At 42.5% G+C, this 13,175-nt stretch overlaps 1 protein-coding gene across 9 annotated transcripts in view; it reads right to left on the bottom strand.

The window, feature by feature from the left end:
* The window catches only part of RALGPS1 (Ral GEF with PH domain and SH3 binding motif 1), a 269,628-nt gene that overhangs the window by 207,943 nt on the left and 48,510 nt on the right, over positions 1 to 13,175 (bottom strand). For all 9 annotated transcript variants that reach the window (XM_042914070.1, XM_042914073.1, XM_042914074.1 and 6 more), the window contains one exon: positions 11,995 to 12,102. In XM_042914070.1, coding sequence (XP_042770004.1) covers positions 11,995 to 12,102 — 108 coding nt within the window. The remainder of the gene's footprint in view (positions 1 to 11,994; positions 12,103 to 13,175) is intronic.

Below are 13,175 nucleotides of genomic sequence, written 5' to 3'. Positions count from 1 at the left end.
CCAGATGTCAGTTAACAGACACCTCTGTGACAGGCCAGGGAAGGAGAGCCAAGGGCATTTGGCTGCCTCCTAATGCAAGAAGATACCCTGCCCCTGGCACACAGGTCAAAGAGGAGGACGTGATGCAGGGGAAGGAACTTGGGCTCTGGAACCAGCAGGACTTGGGTGTATGTCTGGGTAACACTGCTTGACGGCAATATTCTCTTTGACGCATGATTTAACCTCTCTCCCAATCTCAGGCGCCACATCTAGGAAATGATGACAATAATCCCTATCTTATAGGATCCTTGGGAATATGTAAGACAAGAAGTGCAGAATGTCTGGCATATGACAGGTGCTCTCTCTAGATACAGATATGCACATGTGTATACACATACATATATACATGCAAATAGAGAGAGCGCATCTGTGTATGGTGTAGAGAGAGAAACACATACACAGAGACTGAGAACGTCTGTCAGGTGCCAGGCATTCTGCACCTCCTATTTTGAATTTTCACAAAGATTATATATACCACAGACCCATGAACAACACAGGGGTTACGGATGCCAACCTTCCACAGTTGAAAATCTGCATATAACTTTTGACTCTCCAAAAGTTAACTACTGACAGCCTACTATTGACCAGAAGCCTTACTGATAACATCAACGACTGATTAACACATTGTATGAATTATATGCTGTATTCTTACAGTAAGGTAAGCTAGAGAAAAGCAAATGTTATTAAGAAAATCATAAGGAAGAGAAAATACATTTACAGTACTGTATTTATTTAAAAACATCTTTATATAAGCGGATGCACACCATTCAAACCTGTGTGTTCAAGGGTAAACTGTACCCACATGTGTGTTCGTACATTTATACTTCCATATCGTATGTATGCGAAGTCACACAGATGGGCTCATGTACTGGATGTGAACTTATGGCTCCTGACCAATACATGAGCTAAGAAATAAGGGACTAGTGATGCATTTGAATATTCATGTATCAAAGTTGCTCTAGAGAACACTTAAAGGAGGCTGTTACCTTGAGTCAACAAATACTGTCATGAAAAAAAGCCTCATGTCCAAAATACATGAGAAAAATGACAACAACGCAGTATGTCAGGTGTAACCACAATCCGGGGCTAAGGTGCAGAACTGTGGTTGCCTCTCGGCATAATTTAAAGGTGGTCCAAAAGCACCGGGTTCCTGAGAAGCACAGGATGCAGGCCAAAGCGTACCATCCTCAGGGCTGAGCCGGAGAGGGAAGTCAGCAGGTGGCCTCCGTGAAGAGCCTCTCTGTCCCCTCCAAGGGGCTAGTGCTGCCACTAACGGAAGCTCAGGAGAGGGACAGCAAAGGCGCTGGGAATGAAGAAGCACTTGGGAATCGAGTCCTTCCACCTCTGGGTCTACCCACCAGCAGTAAGGGGGCACTGGACGTCCACACAAGGTGGGTCTGGCCCTTGTAACCCGGGTGTCAAGGGACGACTGAGGCCTGGAGGCCTAAAGGTCTGCATGTCTGGCCCAGAGCTATGTCCCGGGCAGTGCAAACAGACTGGCGATCCTCCTGCCAGACCTGTGGAGACTGCTAGCCAAGTCCCCTCACATTTGGATTAATTCTGTTATCCTGGGGAAGAGGACGGCCTTATGGAAACAGGAGATTCATGCTGAAAGCTCAGAGGGCCTTGGAAATCCGTCCTGTGGCTCAAGTTAACTCCCTACCCGGGAGAACCAGCAGGATGGTTGCTATGTCATTTAGGAAGAGAACCAAAAGTCCACTAATGAGAAAATAAGAAAACTTCCTCTCCATCCTGCCATCACTTCTAGGGCTTGCTACCGAATTTCTAAATGATTTATGCAAATAGTGGCTTTACGTCTCACACGGTTTTGGAAGTTCCAAATATTGTGATCCCTGCTCAGACCCTACGTCAGAAAGTGTATTCAGGTTTTTTATTCAAAACAAACAACAACAGAGGTCACCAAACTTAAAACAGACTGGCTGGTCCCAAACACACAATCTGAGGGTTTTCCGAAGTCTCTCGTGCATTTTTATCCTCACAATTCTGACCAAAAAAGAAGCCGAGTCCAGAACAAGAATATGTCAATACACAGGTAAAATCTTCAGATTACAAATGTGTCATTTTAGAACAAAGCCATACACGCACGGAAAGGGTGCTGACCAGCCGTCCTTCCCAGGAAGTGTGGGGGCTCCAACACAGGCAGTTTTACCAGAAAGGGAGGGTGTGGGTAGGGATGGAGGCTTGAGGGCGGCCAGTCCCGTCCCCCTTCACAGTGGCCCTCAGCCTCAGAAGACCTTGCCCCTCCCTCAGGGGAGAGGCCCGGGCTTCGTGGAGAGAAGGAGCATTTCCGGGGATGTGACGCGGCCTCTGTAAAAACGCCCGGCAATAGGGCCCTCGGGTCCACAAGCAGCACTTGTCGTGAGGAGCAGGCATGGTATGGAAGTGTTGAATCACTACACTGTGCACCTGAAGCTAATATTAGATTGCACGGGAACGGACTGGGAAACATTAGCACAGTGAATGAATGAATGGACAAATGAATGAATGCAGCACAGCCTCCACAGCGGGGCACACATGCCTGGACGGAGGTGCACACTCATGAACAAGTCTCTCCACGGCTTCTCCTTATCTTTGGAAATAAAGCCTTCAACAGATGTCCAATGAAGCTAGCCACCTGGCAATGCCTTTCTTAATCCTTTTTTTTTTTTTTTTTTTTTTTTGAGAGAGGGTAACAGAACACCAGCAGGGGTGGGGCGGGGGGAGGGGGAGCGACACAGGAACCAAAGCAGGCTCCAGGCTCTGAGCTATCAGGGTTCAAACCCACAAACTGCGAGATCATGACCTGAGCCGAAGTCAGACACTCAACCTACTGAGCCACCCAGGAGCCCATGCCTTCCTTAATCCTAACTCCTCCAACCCCCTCCTTCACCCTAGTCAAGGACTCCCTAAAAACCCAGGCTTTTTAGGGAAACGGCCAATCTCCACATATTACAAAACATTTCTGTTGAGGTGACCCCTTCAGAATGGAGAGACCTACTGGAGTACTTCACGATATGGCCCTAAAGAAAGAGGGTTACTGGGTGGATAAATGAAAGCTACTTAGCTAAAAAGGAAAGCAAAACACACACACACACACACACACACACACACACACACACACACACACACACAAAACCACAAAAAAACCAAAAAACAAAAAAAACCCAACTGTTTTCTACATATGCTGAATGTAGTGTTTCCCCCTCTGACACTGGTGACTAAATCCCCTCTTCCCAGCCACAACCTTAGTATAAAGGCTCTCTCAACCCCCAAATAAACAAACAAAAGAAGTTGTTGGCAAATGAGTGGCACATTTTGTAACAGAAGATACCTTTAAATTTGCATTTAGATCACTCCACCAGCTCATGACCGGGAAGGCTCACAGAACAAAAGGGTAATCAGCTCCACAGATACATTCCTACTTGTACTCCTAGAGCCACAGAAACATGTGTGGGGCAAATTCAGAATGACAGTCAAGGAAATGCAAATTAAACAGGAAGATGCCATTTGTTGTCCATCAGTGCCACCAGGAGCGACAGGACTTTACAGACTGCTCTGTTCTTTTTGAAAAGCAATCTGGCAGCAACCCATTACAAAAGTTCTTTAACTCTTGCTTTTTCTGAAAAGTCAAACTTCTAAAAAAAAAGTTGCAAGAATAGTATGATGAACTCTATAACCTTTCACCTGGCTTCACTAATTATTAACATCTTGCCTCATTTGCTTTTTCTCCATGTATATAATTATATATACACCATTTTCTCCTGAACCACTCGAGAATAAAATGCAGATATCATGACTCTTCACCCCTAAATCCTTCAACATGTTCTTTCCCAAGAACAAGACCATGCTCTTACATAATGATAAAATTATTACACTCAGGAAACTTATCATTGCTACAACAGTATTATCTAATATTACATACAGTCCACATTCAAAATTTGCTAAAATATCCCAATGGTTTTTACAGCAATTTTTTCACAATCCAAGATCAGGCATTGCAGTTAGATACTATCTCCTAAAAAGTGAAATGAGCATATGGCTGACACAGCAATCCGTATACCTACAGAAAGATAAGCGCTAGAAACAAAAAAGGCCACAAAAAGGGACTTGTTGGGAGAAAAAAAATTATGGTACATTCAGACTCTGGAGTTTCATGCAGCTATTAAAAATAGAGAATTAGGGGTACGTGGGTGGCTCAGTCACTTAAGCCTCCGAATTCAGCTCAGGTCATGGTCTTGCAGTTCACAAGTTCGAGCCCTGCATCAGGCTCTGTGCTGACAGCTCAGAACCTGGAGCCTGCTTCTGATTCTGTGTCTCCCTCTCTCTCTGCCCCTCTCCCACTTGCACTCTGCTTCTCTCTCTCTCAAAAATAAATAAACATTAATTTTTAAAAAAAAAAATAGAGAATTAAATCTATACATATTGACCTAGAAGGATGTCCATGAACTATTGATGACAAAGTTCCAGCTTTGCTCTTTACTCTTTCAGCCTGCTGAGGAGGAGGATGGAAATCTAGCTGTCGAGCACCCCTGCTGAGAAACTGAGGACCTTTTAAATGATTTGAAACCTTTTTATTACAAAATAACACACATTCACATAAACCACATCAAGCAATTACACGGTTTGATGACTTATTATAAGATGAATACCTTGTAATTACCACCTCAGTCAAGAAATAGCTACCTCAATCAACACACGAACGGACCCCGAAAATGGGGTATATACACACACTAGGGAGTATTATTCAGCCTGAAAAAGCAAGGAAATGCTGACATATGTCACAATATGGACAAACCTTGAGGACATGATGCTAAGTGGCAAAAGCCAGACACACAAAAAATACTGTCTCGGTGGTTGAGGGTAGGGGTGATGGAGAGTTGTTTAATGGGTATGGCGTTTCGGGTGTGCAGGATGAAACAGCTCTGGAGATCAGGTGCACGACAATGTGAATGTACTTAACACTACTCACCTGTACACTTAGACACGGTTACAGTGATAAATTTTATGTTGCATATAGTTTACTACAATTCAGAAAAGTCACCCCAGAGTTCTTCCCTGTGCCTCATCCCAATCACAAGGCCTCCCTCCGGCCATGAGAAACAGAGGTCCTGACTTTCCTCAAGTTTCTTTACGATTTGATCACCCAAGTGTGTGCACCAGGGCATCATGGTGGCATCTTGCCCGTTTCTTTTTTTAATGTTTATTTGTTTTTGAGAGAGAGAAAGCGCAAGCAGGGGAGGGGCACAGAGAGAGGGGGATAGATAGATAGTCCAAAGTGGGCTCTATGCTGACAGCACAGAGCCCAATGTGGGGCTCGAACTCACAAACCGTGAGATCATGACCTGAGGCGAAGTTGGATGCTTAACTGACTGAGCCACCCAGGCACTCCTTGCCCACTCTTGAAAGTTTAACGTGAGGCACCTGACTGGCTCAGTTGGTAGAGCACGTGACTCTTGATCTCGGGGTTGTGAGTTCAAGCCCCACGCTGAGGGTAGAGATTACATAAAAAAATAAATAAAAATAATATAAATAAAATAAAAGGTTGATGTGTATTTGGAAGTTTCTTTTAATCTACAAGTATTCTCTCCATCTCTTGTTTTCCTCACAATGTATCTGCTGGAGAATCCAGGCCATTTGATCTACACAGTTCCCCACATTCAGAGTTCAGGTCAACATGTTCCTCTGTCCTTGGCATTTCCTGCAAATTGTCAGCTGCACCCGGAGACTTGAGCAGACACAGGTTTGATCCCTTTGGCAGGAATGGAGGTGGTGCTGTGCTGTTCCATCAGGAAGCACATAATGTCTCTCCTTTTGTGTCAGTAGCTATTGATGCTCAATGCTTAGATCTATTAACTCACTCGGGTTATAAAATGATGATACTGTATTCCAATTCTATCATTCCTTTTCCACTTATTAACTGAAATTATCCTTACCCACTATTTGGTTACCCAGTACAGTTCAAAAGTTCAAAAGTGAAAGGTAAGACAAATACTGGATTCTTTCTTTCTATTTCTTAGGTTTTAAGGTAATAAATTTGTTCCCTATTGTCATCCAGTGATGACCCATTGTTTGATGGGTTTCAATCAATTCCAAATATTATTCTTTTGAAGCTCAAAGGATCCCATCACTGGACAATGGCAGCTTCTTCCTCTAGGTGGCTCCTGAGTCCTTTTGACATGACCCTCTTGGTCCTCGATAGCTTCCTCGCTGGTATTGGAAAGATGTACAGGCTCATCTTGAACATTTCCTGTCCTAGACCTAGAATCAAGCAATTCTCTGGGAAGCCCCGGTCTCTTTCAGTGGTAAATGGTATTTCACGACCACAGTCTGGAATTCATACTGATATTTCCAATTCAAATTCAGGACACTTTTCTCCCCCTAACTTACTTACCTTCTTCTGTATTACATCTCTTATCTCCTTTCTTCCATATTGAAAATCCTGGTCTCAAGGACACAGGGTATACAGGATTGCATTATCCCATAATTATTCATTTCCTTTATCCTACTTTATTCGCACAACAGTCTTAGAATAACAATATTAATGCTACCACCATCAGTGTAATTACTGAGAAAAGTTATGAAAGTTTTGTATATGTTCTCTCCATCCTCCCACATTTTTGACAGTTTACACTGTAAGAGTCACACTGCATCTATTACATGGGCAACACAGCCATTACACACCATACCTTCTCCTTCCCTTAGTCATTCGGTCTTAACTCTACAGTAACTGAGTGTTCACTGCTCTCCATCAGTCTTTATAGTGATGTTTCTCTAATCATTTTCACGGCCTGAAGCTTGTTCTCTGGTAAATTCCTCAGAAAGGGTTCACAGGAATAACATTCTCTGAAGAATAATCTTCTTGCATGTTCATAATAGTCCGTGCCCTTAATACCTGAAAGTCAGTGTTACTGGATATAAAATCTTTGGCTCACATTTTTTTTCCTTGACTTACTTGATTACATTATTTTGCTTTCTTTTGGCAAAAAGTGTTTGGGTCAAAAATATTGATGGTAATCTAATTTCACTTCTCTCAATAATTTCATGTTGCTTACATGTTGAAATGATACTATTTTAGATATACCAAGTAAAGTAAAATATATTTTTAAAGTAATCTCAGGGGCACCGAGGTGGCTCAGTCAGTTAAGTGTTTGACTCTTGATTTCAGCCCAGGTCATGATCTCACGGTTTGTAGGTTCAAGCCCCGTGTAGGCTCTGCACTGGCAGTGCAGAGCCTGCTTGGGATTCTCATTCTCTCTCTCTCTCTCTCTCTCTCTCCCTCCCTCCCTCCCTCTCTCTCTGCCCCTCCCCTGTTCATGTTCTCTCTCAAAATAAATAAATAAACTTTAAAAATAATAATAAACATTAAAAATAAAAATATAATTTCAACTCCTTTCTTTAATGTGGCTACAAGCAAATTTAAAATTGCATATGTGATATAGAAAACCCTAAAATCTCCACCAAGAAGCTACTAAAATTGAGAAATGAATTCAGTAAGGTTGCAGGATACAAAATCAATGTACAAAAATCCATTGCATTTCTATACACAAATAATAAATCAGCAAAAAGAAATTAAGAAACAATCCCATTTACAGTTGCACCAAAAAATGATAAAATACCCATGAACAAACTTAACCAAGGAGGTAAAAGACCTGTACACTGAAAACTATAAAACACCAATGAAAGAAATTAAAGACAACACTAGCCCATGAATTGGAAGAACAAGTATTGTTAAAACGTCCATACTACCCAGAGCAATCTACGGATTTAATGCAATCCCTATCAAAATACAAACAGCATTTTTTATAGAACTAGAACAAGCAATCCTAAAATTTCTATGAAACCACAAAAAAACTCCCAAATAGCCAAGGCAATCTTAAAACAGGAAAACAAAGGTGGAGGTATCACAATTCCAGATTTCAAGTTATACTACAAAGCCGTAATGATCAAAACCGTGTGGTACTGGTACAAAAACAGATACACAGATCAATAGAACACAATAGAAAGCACAGAAATAAACCCATAATTATATGCTCAATTAATCCTTGACAAAAGAGGCAAGAACATGCAGTAGGAAAAAGGCAGTCATGGAGCCTAGGTGGCTCAGTCTGTTAAGCATACCACTTCGGCTTCGGTCATGATCTCATGGTTTGTGATTTTGAGCCCTGCCTCACTCTCCCTCAAAAATAAATAAACATTAAAAAAAAATCAGGGTCCCTTCAACAAATAATGTTGGGAAAACTGGACAGCCATATGCAAAAGAATGAAACTGGACAACTTTCTTACACCATACATACATAAAAATAAACTCAAAATGGATTAAAGTCCTGAATGTGAGAACTGAAACCATAAAAACCCTAGAAGAGAGCACAGGCAATAATTTATCTGACATCAGCCATAACAACATTTTTCTAGGCATGTCTTGTGAGGCAAGGAAAACAAAAGCAAGAATAAACTTTTGGGACTCCAACAAAATAAAATCCTTCTGCACAGCAAAGAAAACAATCAATAAAACTAAAAGACAACATATCGAATGGGGGAAAGATATTTGCAAATGATATATCCAATAAAGGTTTAGTATCCAAAACATATAAAGAACTTATACAACTCAACACCAAAAACCCAAATAATTCCAATTAAGAAATGGGCAGGAGACATGAACAGGCACTTCTCCAAAGAAGACATCCAGATGGCCAACAGACATATGAAAAGATGTTCAACATCACTCATCATCAGGAAAATGCAAATCAAAACCACAATGAGGTATCACCTCATACCAGTCAGAATGGCTAAAATCAAAAACATGAGAAAACGACAAATGTTGGCAAGGATACGGAGAAAAAGGACCCTTTGTGCTCTGTTGGTGGGAATGCAAACTGTTGCAGCCACTGTAGAAAACAGTACAGAGGTTCCTCAAAAAATTAAAAATAGAACTACCCTATGATCCAGTAACCACACAACTGAGTATTTACCCAAAGAATATGAAAACACTGGGGCACCTGGGCGGCTCAGTTGGTTAAGCGTCTGACTTCAGCTCAGGTCATGCTCTCAGTTTATGAGTTTGAGCCCTGCATCGAGCTGTCAGTGAACAGCCTGCTTCGGATCTTCTCTCTCCCTCTCTCTGCTCTTCCCCCCCCCTCTCTCGCTCTCAAAAAATAAACATTAAAAAAAATATATGAGAAAACTAATTTCAAAGGATATGTGCACCCCTGTGTTTATTGAAGCATTATTTACAATAGCCAAAATTAAAGAAACAGCCCAACTGTCCATCAACAGATGAGTGGATAGAGAACACATGGTATAAATACACAAAAGAATACTATTCAGCCATAAAAAAAGAATAAAATCTTGCCATTTGAAACAATATGGATGGATCTGAAGAGTATAATGCTAAACAAAGTAAGTCAGTCAGAGATTTCATTCATATGTGGAATTAAAGAAACAAAACAAATGAATAAAGGGGAAAAAAGACAAAGCAAAAACAGACTCAACTATAGAGAACAAACAGACGGTTTGCTGGGGGGCGAGGGGGGGGGGGATGGGTGAAGTAGGGGAAGGACACTTATCATGAGGAGTACTGAGTAATACATTGAACTGTTGGATCACTATATTGTACACCTGAAACTAATATAACACTGTATGCTAACTATACTGGAATTAAAGTGTTTTAAACATATATATAAATAAATTAAATAAAATTGCACGTGTGGTTCAGATTATATTTCTGTTGGATAGTGCTGGTCAAGAATGCCAGTCCTAGTTTTAAATCCCAGATAGACAGTGACACTTACCATCTGCGTGAAGAGGTGACTTTTTAAGAACTGACTTCCTCATCAGTATACTGGGAATAACAAATACACCTAATGTATAAGGCTGATGTGAGAAGTCGATTAGATAATACACGTAAAACACTTAGTGTTACAACCTAGACATGGTAGGTGTTCAAAAATAGGAGTTGCCCTTATTATCACGGTCCAGCATTAGCTGAATAGTCAGCAGATGAAGGTTTTAGACCTGGCTCTGCCCACACCTGGCTATGTGATCCAGGCAAAAAAAAAAAAAAAAAAAAAAAATCATCTCTTAGATCCTTCATTTCTTCATTAGGAAATCAGGAGCTAACAGGTCATGGTTTCACGGTCCATGGAATCGAGCCCCACATCAGGCTCCATGCTGACATCACGAAGCCTGCTTGGGATTCTGTCTCCATTCTCTCTGCCCCTCCCCCTGCTCATGCTTTCTCTCTCCCTCCCTCTCTCTCTCTAAATAAATAAATAAACATTAAAAAAAAAAAAAAGAAAAATGGGGCGCCTGGGTGGCTCAGTCGGTTAAGCATTCGACTTCAGCTCGGGTCATGATCTCACAGTCTCTGAGTTTGAGCCCCGCGTTGGGCTCTGTGCTGACAGCTCAGAGCCTGGAGCCTGCTTCAAATTCTGTGTCTCTCTCTCTCTCTCTGGCCCTCCCCTGCTCAGGCTCTGTCTCTCTCTGTCTCAAAACTAAAAAAATAAAATAAAATAAATTTTTTTAAAACATTAAAAAAAAGAAAAAAAGAAAATCAGGAGCTAATAATTCTGTTTCATTGGGTTACTCTGAAGACTGAATTCTTTTAGTCAACATGTATTCACTGACTACCTACTATGAGCTAGGCACTCTTCTGGGCACCTTGGAAAGAGCAATGAACAAGTCACAATAAGTTCCTGTCCTTAAAGAGTTTCTATTCTGGTGGAGGAGACAGAGCACAACTGTTATTCTATGGTGTGAAATGTTAGGTAGTAATGAGAAATTGAAGAAGCTGGAGCAGGGTAAGGGAAAAGAGAGTGATGGAGAGAGGCCACTTTAGTCCAAGGACAGAGACAGAGACAGGTAGAGAAGAGCCAGTAGGAGGGAAGGAAAGGACGTGCAGGGCCCTGCAGCAGGGAGATGCCAGGTGAGTCTGGGTTAGAAAGAAGGAGCAGAGGTCTAGCTGGGGAGAGGAGATGGGGGCAGGAGAGGAGGCTTGGCCAGACCCCAGGGGGCACTGGAGGCCTCCTGAGGAACACAGGGTCTCATTCTCCTACAAGGCAGCTGCTAGAGTTTTACACAGGTTTTTATATGATCCCTTGGCTACGCTGAAGGAGGTGACCCACGTGCCAGGCTCAGCAAGGCACAAAATAAACGCGGAGGCCGACAATGGCAGAATGATGAGATGCGGCCCAGTGCCCTCCCACAGCACCCTGGAGGGCACAAAGCCTGGTCCGGCAAGGGGGACAGGGAGGAGTGGGCGTGGCGGGAGACACTTCTAGGGTTGCCCTGGGACAGTACCTGCAATGAGGCCCAACGTCACCCCAGGGACAATAAACTGTTCACCCTCAAAGTACAAAAGGAAGAAACCAAGTCCTGGCGAAACAAGGAGCCAACTCTGCCCCTCAGAGCAGCACAGACACACTTGTTGGAGAAGAAACAATTTTTAAAAACTTTATTATTACAAAATATTATTTTCTACCATTGTAGAAAACAGTCACTGTAAAAATGTACAATTTACAAATAAAGAAAAAGAAGAAAAACTAAATTCCAATTAACCAGAACCCTACAACCAGAAACTACAGTAAATAACGTTTGGCTATTTATATCCAGATATTTAGGACTATGTAAACATCAGATCTAGACCTCTTCCTACACAAATATAAATCGTGTGTGTGCTGTACATGCTTTTTAAAAACGGCACCGTTCTCTATTAATTGTGCCATAACTTGCTCCTTTCACTTACTTTCCATATATACTGCGCATGACTTCCAAGGTGGTTAATTTCTAGATTGACGGCATCCTTTTTAATGCTGCTTGGCATTTCAAAAAGAATATTCTATCCCATGGTCCCTATTATGGGTCATTTGGCTTGTTTCCAACCGGAGGAACTTTTCGCTGCCCCCCACCCCCATCACACTGTTTTGGTGTCCACACACCCACAGCTGTCGTATTACTTACAGCAAATTCCTCGGGACTCACTTTCAAGACATCGAAGACAACGGCATCGTAGCTCTTGCTGGCATAGTCGCAGCCCTGGCCCTCCAGAGAGTCTGAGCTGCTGCTGCCCTGTGGAGGACAGGGAGAGAGGGTACCACCTGAGCAGTCGGGCTGACCCCAGAATCACTGGCCCCCACACCCAGAACCGAGGACACGAGAGTGACAGAACCATGCAGGGACAAAAGCTGCTACTGCTCGCTGCTTTGCCCTGTTCCATACAAATACTCTTATTTAATTCTCTTGAGAACTCTTTGAGCACACACTATTTTTATTCCCATTTTGCAGATTAGGAAGCAGAGGCCATGCCACCTCCCCAAGGTATCGCAGCTAGGAAACTGAAGAGCCAGGAGATGAACCTAGTTTTGCATCTATGTGAGGCCAGACGCATCCCCCCTCAATCACTACCCCAGACTGCCTCCAGCCCGTTGTGTAGCTGGTGGGGTAAAAAGATTCAGCCCACTCTTCCTTCAGAGAGAAGCGGGCCTTCACACCTCAGGAGGCCTGAGGCAATCGTCTGTTCTATGACGTCTTTCAAACATCACCTGGTTTCACCTTTGTTTTTTTCTTGAAGTCACTGCAGGAAATTCTTACACAAAGTATTAAACTGGCCCTCAAGGCTTATTTCATGTAGGGGACACTTGAAATTCAAAGCCTGCTAGCTGATGAGGTGAGACGTAACCAACTGGCTTTGGAGACAGGCCCGAAAGTTCTATTTGGTAGAGCCCCTCGCTAAGAACACCCTGGGCCCTGCATGTAGAGAAAGTGTCTCCCATAAAAGAGCAAGTTAAAACTCCCCAAATGTGGCCAGTTTCATGAAACCCAACACTGCGGGGATCCCAGAATGTTGAACGTACCTTCTCTTAGATTTTATTTAATTTCATCAAATTCTACTTTGGGGAACCAATCAAGCTTACCACCCAAAAACTGTGCCCATTCGTAAATGGTTTTATTCGTCTCAACCCATGAAGAGGGACTTTGTGGTTTCCATTAACCTCAATATCTTGGACCGGGATTTAGAGAACATGCTTTTATTAATTCTTCTTTATTTCACTCTTTCCAAAATGGCTATATCTGGAAAAACCTTGCAATCTTACTGGAAACTGGAGTGTTTTTAGGCCAGTGAGGGAAACCACCAGTCAACA

The sequence above is a fragment of the Panthera leo genome, chromosome D4 (genome assembly GCF_018350215.1).
Source record: "Panthera leo isolate Ple1 chromosome D4, P.leo_Ple1_pat1.1, whole genome shotgun sequence".
Taxonomy (NCBI): domain Eukaryota; kingdom Metazoa; phylum Chordata; class Mammalia; order Carnivora; family Felidae; genus Panthera; species Panthera leo.
Note: the sequence above shows the minus strand (reverse complement) of the source record. Positions and strands in the feature narration are given on the sequence as shown.